The sequence below is a fragment of the Arvicanthis niloticus genome, chromosome 6 (assembly GCF_011762505.2).
Source record: "Arvicanthis niloticus isolate mArvNil1 chromosome 6, mArvNil1.pat.X, whole genome shotgun sequence".
NCBI lineage: Eukaryota > Metazoa > Chordata > Mammalia > Rodentia > Muridae > Arvicanthis > Arvicanthis niloticus.
In genome coordinates, this window is record NC_047663.1 from 54,010,196 (window position 1) to 54,028,515 (window position 18,320).

Genomic DNA, 18,320 nt, shown 5'->3' on the forward strand with positions numbered 1-18,320 from the left:
GATCTCTTGCAGTGGCTGCCCTATCTATGGAGGCCTTCATGCATAGGGGGAATGGCTGTCAGGGAGGGAGAAACAAGGCTGGATGGGCCAGGGATTGTTGGACTAGCTACTGTGGGTTGTTAGGGCAGACTGGCTTCTGACACAAGTAATTGTATAGAATATTATCCATTCTTATAAAAAAGAAAACGTGACACACACAACATACGTGTGCCCCAGGACATTCTCTTACGTGAAATAACCCAGTTGCAAAGAGACAAATACTGTATGACTACTTGTGAGGTTCCCAGAGTGGTCAGATTCCTGTTGGCAGAAGAGATACTGCTTGCCAGGAGGTAAGGAGAGAGGTCAGTGAGTGTTTAACGGGTACATGGCTCCACCTGGGGGAGAGGAAGGCACTCTGGGGAAGACAGTGGAGATGGCTACATTTTTATGCAAATGTTCTTGATGCCACTGACCTATGCACTTGAGATGGGCAGGAAGGGAAAATTGTGTGTTATATCTTACTTAACCCAATAAAAAAAATGGAAAGGAAATGATCTGACAGCCTTGGAGAGACAATAGAATTAGTTGGTTTTATTCCTGTGATGTTTCTTTTTCTCCAAACAGGGTTTGTGTGGTTACGAAAACAGCTACAGGGGACAAACATGTTCAGTCATGCAGAGGAGTAATGCCTGTGGTTCCCGGGTACTGCGTGGGTCTTGGGAGAGAACAAGGTGGGAGGGAGGTTCTAGCTGTTCATCTTATATTTTTATTTAGTTTCTTTTCTCATAAGGGGAGGTGAGTGGCAGCCATAGGAACACTCGTGTTGAAGCTGAGCGATGGGTACAGGAGTGTCTGTCCTGTTATTTCATGTAGCTTAAAGCAAACTAATTTTATAATAAAAAAAAAAAACCTAAGAAATGAAATGAAATAAAATCTGCCCTTTCTTGGCATACAAGACTGAAGTTTTTCTGCAACTGGCCACTAGAGACAAGCGAGTTTCAGTCCCACCTGTGTGACACGTCCAGGACTCTATCTACACATTCCTTGTCTACTACGTTTAAGGAATCAAAATGCTTCACTAGCAAATCTGAGTCCAGCCTCATTGAATGGTTCTTCAAGCACTGGCCCCAGACAGAATTCTAAATTCTTTCATGCCTGAGAGATGGCATGGTGCCTGTGGCATTGTACACACCTGATAAAATTCCCTGATGGGTTAACCGAGGACAGACAGCTTTCTTGTTAAAATAGCCAGTGGGTTTTTATCCTTTATCCTTGACTGTCTCTGAGACAAAAACCACTGAGATTTTTACTACTGTTCACAGTCACATATACCCCAAGTAATTTATTTATTGTACAAGGACCCAGCCTATAAAAACCCATCCAGCTATTAACTCATTAATTAGTCCAAGTTAGTGCCCTCATGATCCAAGCACTTTCAATTGTGCCCCTAGGTGGGGACCAACTCTTTAACATAATGGTCCCTTTTACATCCAAACCAAAACAGGCAGATTATCTGGCTGTAAAATTCCTGTTGTTAGTCATAGCCATATTATTTCTCATGAAATGATTTTTTAGGCTATCTGGTAGCTGTGTGTGTGTGTGTGTGTGTGTGTGTGTGTGTGTGTAAAACACACGTCAACCATTAATTTAGATATGGGCCATATAAGGAGCAATGTTTACATAGACTCACAAAATAAATTTATGATCTGTGTAAGGGGACAGAAATGTAAAGAAATCATTTTAATACACTTAAGAATTAAAATGTGGCAGTGTGTGTGTTCTGGCAGACACAGATGATGTGTATTTGTTTCTTGACCAGCAATAGGGTTACGCCGGGGCAAAGGTTTCCTTCCTGAAAATGCCTTATGCTGCACACATGTAACTTAGATACCTGTCTGTCTGTGTGCTATGCTTCAATGTCACTACATTTGTCATTTCAGAAGTAACCTTACTGTGTACTTTTGGCTGGCCTCAAACTCATCATCCTCCTGTCTCAGTGATGGGATTATAGACATGAACTACCACACCTGATGCACAATCAATATTTTTGAGATTTTAAAAGAGAGCAGGTGCCTTCAGAGCTCAAGAATGTGTTTTGACTCCAGCTTCGCCTCAGCATCTGCATCAGCTACTGGCTCCTTTGACATCAGCTTCATTCACGTGACTACGGAAGATTCATTTCTTCCATGGCATCATCAGCTGTAGGCTTCTCAGACGCATCCAACAGTCAAGTGTCTCTTGGGGAACATTTATAAGGATTTTCTTTTCTCTGGGACTAGATTAGACCTAGCACAGGAAGTCAGTCAGGATCTCCTTGCACACATATGCAGGGTGATGAACCCTGTGGACGAAGCCACATGCTGCAAAGGGCAGAGGTTATCAGGTATAAGTCCTTCTGTTCTGGGAGGGCTAAGGACCTGAGGACATTGATGCTCAACTCTGAGATGAAAGAAGCTGAGTTTGAAGCACTGGACAACAAAACAGGGGACCAACAACTACCAAACAGATGTCTAACATGAATCTTAAACATGAAGAAACTAGTTGAAATTTTCCCCATTACTCTTTGATAGTATAATATAATTTCAGCACAAATTAGTGTTTTATTGTAGACATCTAGCGTTTTCCCCAGAAATATATTTACTAAGCACATAACAAAAAGAAAAAAAATGACTCTGAGGGGCTGGTGAGATGGTTCATCAGGCAAAGAGTTTGACACCAAATTTGAGGACCTGAGTTCGATCCCTGGGATCCACATGGTAGAAGGACTCAATTCTGCAAGTTGTCCTCTGACCTCTACCCATGAACTGTGGCATGTGCGCGCGCGCGCGCGCACACACACACACACACACACACACACACAATAGCTACATAAACAAATACATGTAATTTTTTAAAAATTTTACTCTGGGCTAGGACGTGTTCAAGGTCCTTGGGACTTGGCAGTCTCTATTCCTTTCCAAAGTGCTCCACATGCCTGACAACCTGTGGCTTAATCTCATGCCAGTTTAAGACATCGGAGAGAATCATGCAGTGTCATAACTGAATGCACCAGGGAGTCCTGAGCACAGTGCTACCTCCCACAAGGACTGCATGCTTGGCAGGGTTTATTTTTAGATGCAAGAATGCCTGGTGATTTAGCTTAAGTAGTACAATCCAAACACTTGCTCCACTTCACTGTGATAAGATGCCACACCATTTTTTTTCTATCATTTCCTCATCCTTCCAAACTAGCTTCATTGTGACTAGATATTAGGAATTTATTTTGAGATCAAGTCTCTTTATTATGTAGTTCTTGCTGTCTTGGAACTGGTTATGTAGACAAGGCTGGTTTTGAACTCACAAAAATCCACCTGCCTCTGCCTCCTGAGTTGTGAGATTAAAGGCCCGTGTCTTGATGCCCTGTAAAGAATATTTTTAGGCAACCGATTTTAAATTTTCTATCTTCCTAATGAAAATTAGATGTAGCGTATGGTCTCATATTTCATGCATCAACTAGGGAAAAATATTCCAGGTTTGTTTGTCACTGAATTTGTGTGGGTGACATATTTTGCTTCTGCTATAAGAGATGAGGAGTTCTTTCCTTCATCATTTTTTTCCCTAATATTTTCACGATCCAACTCTTTTGGGGATATTTATTAGAGCCAGAGAAGCCTCAGATGTTCCTTTATACTAGAGGGTTAATAGTTGATATGTTCCGTAGACATTATCTCCTCCAAAGATACAGGAATTGTGGGAGACATGAGATGCTAAGTCCAGAGAGGGGTAGCGGAAAGCTTGCCTATATTGTGGTCTTCTGAACTCCACTCCAGTGGTGTTCGTTGTAGTAATAAATGCTTGGTTCATCTGCACGTGCATCACTGGCTAGCACATGGACACTTTGCTTCCTGTACCTGGGGGCCAGTGCCCAGGAACATTCACAAAGACTTGTCCCACAGGCTGGGGAACAGCTCCTGTTTGCCAAACCTTCTGTGAAGCCTCAGGCTGTGGGGTGTTGTGCTGAGGGTATGGATTGCCTTTCTGTGCCCTTGGCATCTCTGCCTGGGTTGTGGTGTATCTGCTCATGATTGCCACTGACACAGCCATACAGAGAGCGAAAGATCCCCAGGCAAGGCTGCAACAGAAAGCCACAGTTAGGAAAGACCTCGAGTGGAATTCCAGGCCTGCTCTGGGGGCAGCCACCCACTTGGAGGTAGAGACATTGCTGTTACCCACGGGGAATGCTGTTTTGTGCCTTTAGGTATGTCTTAGAATAAGGTTGGGAGGTTTCCGTTCACAGGTGGATTTTCTGTTGAAGCAGATTATAACGTTCTGCACTCCATGGAAAATGATAAGGGAGGAGAACTGCAGGGTTTATAGGGAAGAATGAGCAGTATTTAGGGGACAGGGGTCCTAGAAGACAAGAAGGAAGTCTACAGCATAGTCTCTCTGAGTCCTTACACACTCACACGCACACGCACACGCACAGCAGTACATCAGCCAAAAGTCTGATTATGGATCACTGGCTGGCCCTCAGATGTCTTGTACACCACAAACAAAACCCCATACCCCTGTGCCTAGGAGAGCACAGGGTTACTCTGAAGGCACAGGCACAAAGGGTCCAGATTCAGGGATGGGACGATGTGTGGGAGGCAGAGGGGAAAGCTGGTCTGAAAATAGGGTTTGGATGAAAAGCTGACCATGGAGCAGAAAGCTTTTCTTTCCCTTTCTCATGCCTAACCTCAGAAGTAAGGTTAGAAGACAACCAGAGGACATCCCCACCCCTCCTACCCCAGAAACAAAAGGAGAATGCAGCCAGATGTACTGGCTAGTTTTGTGTGTCAACTTGACACAAGCTAGAATTATCACAGAGAAAGGAGCCTCCCTTGAGGAAATGCCTTTATGAGATCCATCTGTAAGGCATTTTCTCAATTAGTGAGCAAGAGTGGGAAGGCCTATTGTGGGTGGTGCCACCCATGGGCTGGTGGTCTTGGGTTCTATAAGAAAGAAGGCTGAGCAAGCCAGGGAAAGCAAGCCAGTAAGCAGAACATCTCTATGGCCTCGGCATCAGGCCTTGCCTCCAAGTTCCTGCCCTGTGTGAGTTCCTGTCCTGACTTTCTTTGGTGACGAACAGCAACGTGGAAGTGAACACTAAATAAACCCTTTCCTCTCCAACTTGCTTCCTGGTCATGATGCTGGTCATGCTGTTTTGGGCAGGAATAGAAACCCTGACTAAGAAACTAGGTCAGAAAAGAAATAGGACCTTTGGATAATTAGAGACCCAGCTGGGAAGAATTCTAAGAAAACAGAAAACCAAGGAGAAGAAACAGTGAAAGAAATAACACAGGAAAACTTCCCCAAAGTGTGGACACAAGCTAAGCAGCTTGCCAAGCCAATGAAAGTAGGAGGAAATTAGTGGAAATAACACCCCACCAGGGAACATCCTGACGCTTAACAAGAAAGTAGCAGACTGAGTCAGAATGGTGTTAAACACTCCACAGCAGCAACGAACAATGCCTTAAAAACAAGGGCAAATGATTTTCAAGATTTTGGGGCATTGTTTTTCTTTGCTGGATGACCAATCCCAGAGTACCAAATAAGCATCTTTCTGGATATGCAAGGATTAAAGTAGCCACCCTCTCTCCACTGACCTTTCAACTGTGCATCATGTTGATGATAGAGCCTGGAACCCAGTTAAGAAGGAAGACACTCCAGTGACTCAGATGGAAGACGGAACGTACAGGGTCCCAGTTATAAATATTAACATCCTCAGACTGGGGAGACCAAAGCTGAGAAGTGTTTAGAAACAGGTGCATCATGAAGCTTAACATCAGAATGAGGGAGTGATTGCCAAAAGTGAGTTTTACAGACAGGAAAATAACTGTCAGCACCAAATGAAACTATAAAGATAGTTCTTCAAGTAAAGATTTTATTTGGCACAAATAATGAATAAAAGTGCAATGTGGAACACCTGGGCTGACAGGGGTAGCCTCTGGCATTTCTAGAGAATAGAGGGAAATGTTGGTTATTGAAAAAGAAGAGTGGATAAGCTGTCTTGTGTCCATTGGGAGCTGGGAAGCTGTGATTGGCTGGTGTGCATAGTTGCTAGGTAAAATTTGTAATCTTGGTGGTACAACTGACCCTAGTGATTTGGGGGATAAAGCTTGTGCTACACAGAGTGTGTTGGGGGTTCTTATTTAAGTGGCTGACTTTCCCTACACTTCTAGCTGTCTTAGTGTAACCCACAGTAAATTCCTGTCTAGAATTTTGTTTTTTAACTTTTCAAAAGTTCCAGGCATCAGAGCAATTCCGAGTGAGTGCTCCCAATGTCTGACTTTCTTTGGTTTTATTTTGTCAGGTTTTGAAGCCAATGACTCCATTTTGAAGTTGGTGACTTTCCCCCAGTGTTAGAGGATATCGTGTGGGATGACAATGTGAGTACCAGTGGATTGATTTTTAAGATACAATATATTTGGAGCTGGTGAAGCAGATGAGTGGGAAAGTACAGCATGCATGAGTCCCTTGGTTTGATCTCTAGCACTGAAAACACAAGAAGTTAAAAGAAATTCCCAGAGACTCTTGTATGGCATGACTGAGTCTTCCTGTTAGAGATACACCTTGTGTGTCATGTGTTTCCAATAGAAATAGAAGCTAGGTCTAAAAGGGTCTAGCTCAGAAAACAAATTCTCCAATCTTCATTTAAAAAAAAAAAATCTAGCCTTTGGCTGGAGAGATGGCTCAGTGGTTAAGAGCACTGAGTTCTGAGTTCAATTCCCAGCAACCACATGGTGGCTCATAGCCATCTGTAATGAGATCTGATGCCCTCTTCTGGTGTGTCTGAAGATAGTGACAGTGTACTCACATATATAAAATGAATAAGATGGCTCAGCGGTTAAGAGCACTGACTGCTCTTCCAGAGGTCCTGAGTTCAGTTCCCAGCAACCACATGGTGCCTCAGAACCATCTGTAATAGGATCTGATGTAATAGGATCTATTCTGGTGTGTCTGAAGACAGTTACAGTGTACTCACTATATATATATATATATGTGTGTGTGTGTGTGTGTGTGTGTGTGTGTGTGTGTGTATACATATAAACTTTTTTAAAAAATAAATATTTTTTTAAAAAACCTAGACTTTAATCTGTCTAGTGGTTTGTAAATATAACACCTTTATTCTCCACAAGCTGAAGCCTTCTTGCTGAAGACACAACTTAGATATGTCATTGAAGATGAAGGAATGGAGCTGATGCCCAGCTAGCAGCTTCACTCCTACCGACTAGTGTTCATGGTACTGGAAGGTACTCTGTATGCTAACAGAGGAGAGGTAATCACCAATATCACCCTGCAACCTACAACAGTTCCCTGCAAGATATATGGTGCAACAGGGTCACAGCTGTTATCAGAATAACCAACCGCTTTTTTGATTGGACTTGGTCCCACTCCATAAGATTGAATCCATACCTAACACTGTTAAAGTGGCTGAGAATCTGAGTTAGTAAGTTAGGTCATGAACCCTAGGGGAAAACCTACTACTATCATTCTATAAAGTAATACAAGAATAGAATGACTTCTAATGACTATACCCATAGAACAGAGCATCAATCAGCCCTCATCAGAGGGCTTCTTCTTGCAGTAGACAGGAATTAACACAGAGACCCACAATTCAGCGATGTGCCGAGAGTGGAAGACTCTGGAGTATTTAGCTCCAAATGAGGCGGGTTTTTTTTTTTTTTTTTTTTTTTTTTTTTTTTTTTTTTTTTTTTTTTTGCCTCTCTCCTGGAGGCTCAGAGATCTATGGGGAAGAGGAGGCAGAAAGACCAGAAGAGTCAGATGTGGTGGTTGACTCTGAGGGAACAGTGTCTCCCAGACACAATAGGACCAAAGCACCTATGAATTCACAAAGACTGTGACAGCATGAACAAGATCTCTGCAGGTTTAAATTGGAAAAAAATCTCAGTATTGAGCAGGCTAAACAGACATAGGCTCTCACCTCTAACAAAGAGCATGCTTGCAATTGATACTTTCTAGGAAAGGAAAAATCTGTTTTCTCCTGAGTGTCAAAGGGTATATCAATAAACATTTCTGGGCAGGCTCTATACTCAGGAGTATAGGAGTATTTGGTCAACACAAATGAAGTTTCTCTCTCTCTCTCTCTCTCTCTCTCTCTCTCTCTCTCTGATTTGTATTATTGGGTTTTCTTTGTTTATTTGTCTTGGTTTTGATTTTTTTGACAGGGGGCATGATATTGAGTAGGTTGGGAGGTAGAGAGGATCTGGGAAGAGTTGGTGGAAGAAAAAGAATATAAGCAAAGTATCTTGTATTAAAAATTTAAATAAGAAACTAAATTATAAAATTTTAATCAAGTCAAGGTGGCTAATTTCACTCTACAACTAAGAAGACTGGGTTATAGAAAGGTTATAATACCAGTCAGGAATCACAAGAGTAGTAACAGCTCTAGCACAATGTCTATCTACCTACAAAATTCTATGTTCATCTTTTCTGGTGCATCAGTGCTTGTAACCAAGAAACTTACCAATAGGACCAGCCATAGTCCCATGTCTGAGGCCGCCAATCTTCTGGTCCTAGGTTCACAGTGATTTGAAAACTAGTTGTATACATCATATGAGCCACCATGCCCAGGAGTCCTGTGCAAGCAAAGCTTCATGAGTCACTCCTAAGAACACAACACAGTGGGAAATTTTCTCTACCCTTCATGCGCTGGATGTTGGATACCCTAGCATCCACAGATTCTTATGTAGTATCCACAGATCTTATGTATAGTATCCACAGATTCTTATGTGCATGTATGTATCCTGAAACACTCCATCTGATAGCTCACACCCACAGTAGAAACTGAAGGGACACCCACAAACAGGCCTGATCATAACCAAGAGGAACAAAGTAGATGCCAGGACCTGAGCAGGAATTTCTACACGTCCATGGCCCTGCTCTTTGCTATGAAAGATGTAGCAATTGGAGTTTATCTTTCCACTTATCATAGCTATGACCTGGGCAAGATGTGTTAGGTTCATCAGACACAGCAGTGATGCACAAATTGGATTGGTACAAATTAACAGTACTTAGTGTGTCTGTCAGGAGGCTGGAAAGAAGCCACATGTTCAGGATCTTATCTTGGTGGAAACATTAACTTAAGGACCTTAGAATGCCAAGCTAAGTTGCTTAGAGAGCAGAGGTAGTGTTAAAAAATAAAGAGTTCTTTGTGAAACATTTATACCAAACATTGGTGATAATTTTTAAGATACTGAAATCTATAGTAGGTACACTCCTATTTTGTCTTCACCAGAGCCTAGCTATGACACTTAAATAGTAGTTACGTAACTCTCCTAGTGTTACTTAATATATACTTGCATATAAACAAGCATATATATACTTATATACTTGTAACAGAGGCTTGACCTCAGGAGGACTCCTCTGTGCACTCAAGCCTAACCTCTCTGCTATGTGAGCTCATTGGTATTCCCAGCACCCTTGCAACCTCTTCCCTGCCTGTGACATGAACTGGTAAATGTTTCTCTCCACCCGTGCCCATCTTCTTCCTTTACAACACTACTTCCGCCCAGTGGAATCAGTCCAGTGACTTATCCAGAAGACTAGCTGTTTTATTGAGCTGGCCAGTGACTGGAGGGATCCAGCTGGCCTATCCCATGGCTTGAAGCATCATGTCTCCCTTGGAGTGGGTTGGGACGAACTGCTCCTACTAGAAAATACCTGCAAGCACCATGAGGATAGCCACTGAGGCATCCACATTGAGCCAGTTGCATCCGGAACTGTAACAACTCATGCTGAAGCCCAGGAGGATGACACCTGTCAGTATCAGGAAGATATTCAAGGCTTCAGCTCCAATGGAGAGCCATAAAAATCCTATAAACAGAAAGGACAGCTATGATGAGCATGCAGAATCCATAACTGGAAGATCTGATCTTTTGGTTTTATTACTAACACTTTCTGTTCTTATAACAAAAGACTGGAGGCTAGATAACTTGTAAACCAAAAGGTCTATTAAGTTTGCAGTTTTGGATGCTGTAAAGTCCAAGCAGCATGGTCAGCAAAACTGCCTTAGTTATCTTATTACTCTGTGGGCATAGCATCATGGTGGAACCATATATCCCAAGCTAACATGAAGCCAAAGGAAGACGTCACACCTTCTCCTCCTCCCCTCCTCTTCCTCTTCTTCCTTCTCTTCCTCTTCTTCCTCCTTCTTCTCCTCCTCTTCCTCCTCCTTCTTCTAACACTCTTTTATGGGAAGTAACTCAGGGTTAGTGCAAGAGAACTACATAGATTCCTTTTAAGCAGCATCCCAAATGATCTTAAACTTCCACCTCTAAAGGTCCCTTATCACTTCTCAGTTACTCTACCCTGGACCAAGCTTCCAGTGTTAAGTACTCCCTGTGGACTCAGGTAAGAGGTAGTGATATAAGGCACCTTGCTACTGCAAGCTTTCAATGTGAAGACCAAAAGCACCTTTGTAGAGTCTTAGGAACTTGATGGGTCAAGGGAATCCTAGGGCCTCAAGGAGATGGATATAAATACTGCCCACAGGTGGGAGGGAAAACATAAACAAAACCCTGGCATAGGACTGCAAGAGATTCTGGGAATGTTCACTCTCCAGCTTAAGAGTCAGTACATTATTTTGATTCCAGTGGAGATGTTGTCCTTACTCTTTACAGAAGATGTACAGGGGCTGGTGAGTGGCTAAGAGCACTTGCTACCCTTGAAGAGGACCAGCATTCAGTTACCAGTGCCCAAGTCTGGTGAGACAAACACCTGTAACTCCAGCTTCAAGGGATTCCACTCCTCCTTTGTCCTCTGCAGACACCTGCAAACAGGTGTGCAGATTCACCACCCCCCAATCTATAAAAAAGATACATAAAATTAAATATGAGGGAAGAAGGATCTGAGCATTTAAGAGCTTTGGGTGGGCTCCAGTTCCACCAGCATCCCTTGTTTCCATGAAAGCTGCTTGTGCATCCTTGCTGGGAGCACAGCTGGAGCTGTGTTGGATGTGGGGCAGAACAGAATGGATAAAGGGAAGAGAAGGGAAATGGAAATTTGTAAAAGTTCCACTACCAACCAGGCAAGACAGCTGATGGGACAGAGAAATGCCTAAGACTGGCACAGTCCTCTCTGAAGCTTCATTTTTTTAATTGGATATTTTATTTACATTTCAGATGCCAACCCCTTTCCCCATTTCCCCTCCTAGAAAACCCCTATCCCATCTCCCTCTTCCTTTTTGCTTTTATACAATTTTTAAAATGTTAATCAAGGGCTTTATAAGTTTGGTAATGCTCAATAACAAGATGCTCATACAATCAGAAGTGTAACCCAATACCCAACCTAGATATAGCAACTATCTTTGACTGGTGGAGACACATGAACATCCGCCTCTATGTTTCTCTCTCTCTCTCTCTCTCTCTCTCTCTCTCTCTCTCTCTCTCTCTCTCTCTTTCTCTCTCTCTCTCTCTCTCTCTCTCTGTCTCTCTTCCTCTCTCTTTCTCTCATCTCCTAGCTCCTCCTCTCCCTCTTCTCCTCCTCTCCTTACTCCTCCCACCTTAGCTCCCCCTACATATCACCTTTCCTGTTAAAATAAAACTTTTCTCTCAAAATAAAGTTAGAGCATAACTATACCAATATGTGTCAGTAAGGTACAAGATAGACCTAATACCCAGTCCATCATTTTGTTGACTAAGCAGAACCTCTGTCATCTCTCCTAACTAAAAGACTTAGTTCTGAACCTGGCTTTTTTCTTGGCTTTAGAATGAATGTCAGCTGAAAACTATCCCCTCAAATCTTTTCTCTCAAAGTAAATAGCTGAGATTGGCTATGAGACTATAAGTCTTCAACCCTGTCAGAAATCCAGAATGACTGAGTTAACTGAAATTATGGGAAGCACAAAACATAGCTTCTAAAACAGCCAATTTATACAGACTGCTGAACACCTGGACAGTCCCTACACTACAGAACATTGGAGCATTTGATCTTCAGCCTTCTGGCCCAGGATCATCTGATAGACCTAGTGATGCAGAATTATTAAGTGCTGATTACTCTGTCTTGGCAGATATAATCAGTTGACTATTCTGCAAGTGTGTCCTTTTCTGGACAGTAATTTGTCTGTAGATGAAAAGAGGCAATTCTTGCCTAGTGGCTGTCTCACCACAATTGGAGTAACTCTAAAGATGCTCAATTTCTTCTTAGAATCCAAGACAGGAAGCTGTCAGGAGCAGACAGATCTCTAATCAAAATGAACATTAATACAGAAATGTTTGTAACGTCAATTCTGTGGATTTCTGACGTTTTGAAAACCAACTATCCATGTAAGGCAATCTGGACTGTTGTCTGTTAACTCCTCTCAGCTATTTCTAAATAAAATATAGAAAACACCCTAGCAATAAACTCGGAGCCATGAATTTGCTATAGGCCCTTAACTCACAGGCTAACCATCTCAAATCAGTTAAAAAAGTTAAAGAAGGATTGGGTTTAAGTCCTCTCTGAATCTTCATAAAGCCTCTGTTCTTGCTGGACGAGTAGATATCGAGACCGCAAGCACAAACTGAATAGGTGATGGAAAGAAAAAAGCACACTCAAGGCAATAACATTCCAACTCAGCCTCTTCCTTACCCACAGAGCTTGAGATTAGCCACAGTGGAAATATTTATGGTTCAGGAAGCTGCAGACTCCACCAGTTTCCTGTTACCTCGGGAAGCTGGCTACCATCTTCCAACACACCAGGTCTGTAAGGCGCATGAACAGAGCCTCTGTTGCCTTCACAGGAAAACTATATCCAACCATCCCACCACGTCCCCCATTTCCAATAAAACATTTGGAGCCGTTCAAATTGTGAGGGACCCTGGCTGTCAGCATGATGCTTACCTTGTCCCTCAGTGGGTACTATCCCCAGGAAGCACCTGCACCGCTCACCTAGAAGACAAGGAGAACACAGCCAAGCGCTGTTCTACAGACAGCAAATGGATAATGGATAATGCTGTGTGTGCACACTTCTATTCAGCTGCAAAGAAAAATGAATTTACAGAAAGTTGTGTGGAACTAGAAAATGTTATTTTACCTGAGTGGTAACCCAGGCCATCACACATTTCCCCAGGCATAGTCTAGTATGTTATTCTTACGTATGCATGTTCAGGTGGAAGTAAACATTAATAAAAGCAAAAGCTAGAAGAAAATCCATCCTGGCTGGGGAAAAAAGAGACTTTAATGGTGGGAGGGTGGAAATAGAGTGAAGTGGAGGGAGAGGGTAGAGCAAAGAAGGGGGACCAGCAGAGGGAGTGGAGGAAAAGGGAGCCAGGCAGCATTGGTGGCAGAAGATGGAGTGTGTGTGTGTGTGTGTGTGTGTGTGTGTGTGTGTGTGTGTAGCTGGAGGCACACATCATGTGACAGTTCAGTCCCTGAGTGCACTTCTGTGACCTTCTTCAGCGCCACAGGAACCTTCCATACTTTATAGTAAGGTGGCTGTGGAAACATGTGATATAGATCACCACAAGCATTTTTGTGCTTAATTGTTGACAGAGGCCAGTACGAGGCTCTCTGTCTTGCAGATTTGAAGGTCAGGCTCAAAACAAGATGGAGTAAGGGATTGAGAACGGGGTTTTCAAGGCTGTGGGTGTAGGTGTAGGGCATTTGCCCCATTTGCAAAGCCCTAGGTTTAATTCCTAGTACTGGAAAGGAATGAATGAATGAATTAATGAAGGAAGGAAGGAAGGAAGGAAAAGAAAATGGGGCTTTCCTACCTGAGCATTGGTACATTTCCACACATCACTGTCTGCTACTCTTGACCTAATACTTGAAGATGTATATTAGTCTGTTTTCTACTATAGCATAGCACTCATGTCTGGATACTTTACAAAGAAAATAAGTAGTTTTTTAGCTTACAATTCCAGACCTACAAGAGCAAGAGCCTGGCTTCTTCTTGGCTCTGATGAGGGCCTGGACTTCTAGCTAAATTACACATGGCAGATACTGTCATGGTGGGAGTAGGTACAAGAGGTAGAGAGCAGCCACTGTGTGTCGGGAGGAACAAGGGATTCACTCAGGTACTAACCAGGCTCTCAGGAGAAAGAGGGTAGCAGCCAATGACCTAATCATCGTTCACTGGGTCCCACCTCTGAAAAAAATCCTACTGCCTTAAACCACCACACTGGGACCAGGCTCAGTATTTGAACCTTTGGGGGACACCCTCAAACCACATCCCAAGCACATGAAAGGAGGGAGTGTTTCTAGTCTGAAGAGAGCTGTCTTTTCCCCAACAGTAATGCAGGAGAAGCCAGGGGTAGGGGCAGGGGCAGGGGCAGGGCAGGGGCAGGGCAGAGAAGAGACAGGGCAGGAGCAGGGCAGGGGCAGGGGCAGGGGCAGGGGCAGGGGCAGGGGCAGGGGCAGGGGCAGGGGCAGGGGCAGGGGCAGGGGCAGGGGCAGGGGCAGGGGCAGGGGCAGGGGCAGGGCAGGGGCTGGGGTAGGGGCATGGAAACCATGAGCAGGGCAGGGGGCAGGGGCAGGGGCAGGGGCAGGACGGGGGCTGAGGTAGGAACAGGGGAAACCATGAGCAAGGCAGGGGCAGGGCAGGGGCAGGGAGGTAGGAACAGGGGAAACCATGAGCAAGGCAAGGCAGGGGCAGGGATAGAAGGAGCCAGGAGCAGGATAGGGGCAGCGGAATCCAGGAGCAGATTAGGGACAGGGCACAGAGCACGAGAAGGCCAGCTGCACAGATTAAGAGAATTCCCAATAGCTTAGAAGGACAAGATTAGCTGGGACCAAGAGAGCTAGACCTGAGTGACCCCTTGATTAATGTGAATCCCCAGAAACGGTGTTCCTTCTGAACAAAGCCAGCAGGATTAAGAAGAAAAATCTTTACAAATCCCATGAAGCCAGAGAGGCAGGTGTTACATAGCTTGGCAGGGCTTGGGCAGCCAAGAGACGCATCAAGCCAGCCCTGGGAGAATGCATACAAGCCCAGGGTGCTCGACTCTGCCCCAGAATCCTGCCCCAGAATCAAGGCCTCAGGGGCTACCCATGTGCCCCTGTCTGAATGCTTTGAGTTCAGCACAAGAGCTCAGGGTCTACATATTCAGAGACTTGCCCACGGGAAAGAAGACGAGAGCCTTGACTCTTCCAGGAGCTTTCACTGAAAATGTTTATTTCAGAATATAAAAAAAGAGATGCAGTCTCCCCTTTAAAGCACTGCAGGGCCCATTTGCAGGGAGATGAGCTGATTTACATGGGGAGCCTTTTCTCAGTCAAGTTCCATGCCACAAAACTGGGGTGCTGAACCACCCCCCCAAATCCTACACTCGGTTAGGAACATCTTCCCTCAGACCAGAGTCCTTATTGCCAGTGGCACTGAGTCCAATACACCTCCTCAACACACTCTCTACTGTTCTGACCCTTCCTTTCTTCCGTCTTGAGTCCTGGGTGCTTGTGATGCAGTCAGTGATTCAGTGTTATGTTCTGTACCTTAATGCAAACATGCCTTGGGGGGCAGGGCTATGTAAAGCTATAACAGATTTTTCAATTGGGAGATTAAAAAAAATCCAAATCTCTCCCTTTGCAGAAGCAAAGGATCTGTCTGTATTGAATTCCCTCAATGCTGAATTGAACTCAAATCGATAACCCCTTGGCCGAGGCATGAAGTTCAAGGTCACTGGCAATCCCAACTTCATCCATATCTGTTACCACTTCTTGTGAGCTCTTTGCATCTGTAACTTCTACTTATTATGATTATTATTTTAAATGCATGAGTGCTCTGTCTGTGTGTACACCTACATGTAGAAGGCATCACATCTTATAAACAGATGGTTGTGAACCATCATGAAGTTGCAGGGAATTGAACTCAGGACCTCCAGAAGAACAGCCAGTGCTTTTCAACCATTGAGACATCTCTAGTACCATCGAAGTGGAAGTGGTGTGTGTGTGTGTGTGTGTGTGTGTGTGTGTGTGTATTCCCTGGGTTGACGGGCATGTCAAAGGGGCTTCCTATAAAGCCTTTACAGTGGTTCTCAACCTTTGGTAAACCTCTATCTCCAAAAGTATTGATTATGATCCATAATCAAGTATGATCTATAACAGTAGCAAAATTATAGTTATGGATTAGCAATGAAGATAATTTTATGGCTGAGGTCAGCACAACATGATGAACGGTATTAAAGGGTTGCAGCACTGAGAAGGCTGAGAACACTGTGCTAGAGGAAGGAGTCCAGAAGAGCTTCACACAGCCCCTTAATGTTGCCCCAGGTCCTGTTGTAGGATGAGGACCTCCCCTCCACAGGCACATAAGCTGACTAGCGACTTATCCGATGTCTTAGGGACAATTTGTACCAGGTACCAGCTTCATGTTGCTGTGACTAAGGGACACATTTCTCACGCAGATGACCAGCTTATACCTGCTTCCGAGCCTCCTTAAAGTCCGATTCTTCCCTTTCCGTAAGTCCAGCTGAGACAGTTTTTTTTTCTCATAGAGAAAACAACTCACATTTCTAATTTTCTAATCCTATTCTCCAGCTCAGCTGCCACTGAAGGCCCTCCTCCTTCAGACATCATAAATAGCACGCCAATGCCAGTGCAATGGCCAAGTATCCCCAGTTAGACTTCCCCACTGACAAGGGAGGAGCAGCTGCCCCAGCAACATGAAAAGGCCACGTGAGCTCTGATCTTCACTGAGGCTTCCTCCTGTTCCTTGTCCTGTGTTTGAGTGGTAAAGCCTGATTTGGCCGCCTCAGACCAGGTCAATTTATTTCTGTCTGCCTGGAACACCTGACTCCTGATCTCCATCTATTAAAAGTCCAGACACGGGGTTTGGGGAGGACAACCCAGTTGATAAACTGATTGCCTTGAAAGCATGAGTTCGATCCTCAGAACCCAAGTTAAAATGCTGGGCATGGTGGTGTTAGCTTGCAATCCCAATGGTGGGGGAGTGGAGATTGGAGAATTCTGGGGTGGATTCCTGGCCAGCCATTCTTGCTCTAATTAGTGAGATCAGGGCCAATGAAAGACCCTGACTTAAAGCAGGTGTCATTCTCAAGGATGAAGCCTGAGGTTGTCCTCTGGTTTCTACATATATGCACACACACATAGCCCCCTTCAACATGCACATACAAACACACACACACATTTAAATCTAAGGCACATATGGTGGCTTGGTACAATAGCTACCTGCTTTATGAAGACTTTAGACCTAAGTATCATCTCCTTCATCCACTAACATGGATGGATGAACCTCTGTCTTAATCATCACCACACCCTTTCTTATTTTACCTTTATAGTAGATATTTCCCAGTGGCTTTTAGCTCTCATCACTGTGACCCCCTCTGTTAAAGCCCCGTTCCCCTAGCCTCATGCCAAGCATGGGAGTGTTTATTAGTGAATATTCTCCATGATACTCCAACTCTCTTCTCTCCAGAGGGCTTTTCTGTGTCCTGGGGTGTGTTTCTCTAGCTGTGATGTGTGCCATAATCACTAGGGAAGGAAATTAGAAACACAGATTAGAACTCTAGAGAGAACAGAGTTGAGTGGAAAAGAAATGCTAACGCTCTGAGGATGGGAACAGAAGAGCAATTAGAACTCCAGGGAGAGCAAAAATCTGCACAAACAATAAATATAATGAGAACACACTTTCTGTTGTCAGAATGAGTAACATCTAGTCGAAGTTAGTGGCTTATTGAATACAGCAGTGATATTACTTGACCAAGAAGATGGCAGGCATTATGTGGGGTATCCTCACGGAGCGATACGTTTTATTTATTGTAATACTAAGTCAATAGCTAATGTCTAAAATGAAGATATCCATGTTTGTCCTTTATATTGAAACAGCTTCCCCTGAAGGAAGGGGTGGAGAATGGTGGTTTTACTTATAAGTCTTTCAAAATGTGTGATTCTTATTATCTCTATGTAAAGATTACCTTAGCTAAACTTCAAAGAAAAACAATAACAAAAAATTCCAACCAACCAACCAAACAAACAAAAGAGCAGGTTTCTAGACTCCAGCCCACACTTACTGAGTTAGAGCCTCTGGGGCTGGGTACCTGGAAGCTTACAAGCTTCCAGGGTGATTCCAATCCCTGCCATTATACACAGATGTGGAAATAGATGAAGCCACCTCAGATGTGGGGGGAACAGATTTGGAAACAGAACAGAAGTTTTTAAGTCATTTGCATATGAACATGGTGCCTACAGTTCTGAAACAAAAAATATGGGACTATCTTGGCCATCCTAGAAGAAGCAGAATCAGAAACCAAATGTAACTGTGTGTGGGTGGGTGGAAGGTGCTGGCGGTGTCAAGAGAGTGTATTTTATACACTAGTACTCCAGAGAAAAGAGAATTTGGAAGGTCCTTTTGGTAGTCT

The 18,320-nt window shown here is 43.8% G+C and overlaps 1 protein-coding gene across 2 annotated transcripts in view; it reads right to left on the reverse strand.

Annotated features, from left to right (window-relative positions):
• Window positions 1-520: 520 nt before the first annotated feature.
• The window catches only part of Gsg1l2 (GSG1 like 2), a 22,614-nt gene continuing 4,814 nt past the window's right edge, over window positions 521-18,320 (reverse strand). For both annotated transcript variants that reach the window (XM_076936584.1, XM_034506445.2), the window contains 4 exons: window positions 12,847-12,894; window positions 9,688-9,840; window positions 8,492-8,603; window positions 521-4,093 (listed from right to left, as the gene is read on the reverse strand). In XM_076936584.1, coding sequence (XP_076792699.1) covers window positions 3,844-4,093; window positions 8,492-8,603; window positions 9,688-9,840; window positions 12,847-12,894 — 563 coding nt within the window. In that variant the 3' untranslated portion in view covers window positions 521-3,843. The remainder of the gene's footprint in view (window positions 4,094-8,491; window positions 8,604-9,687; window positions 9,841-12,846; window positions 12,895-18,320) is intronic.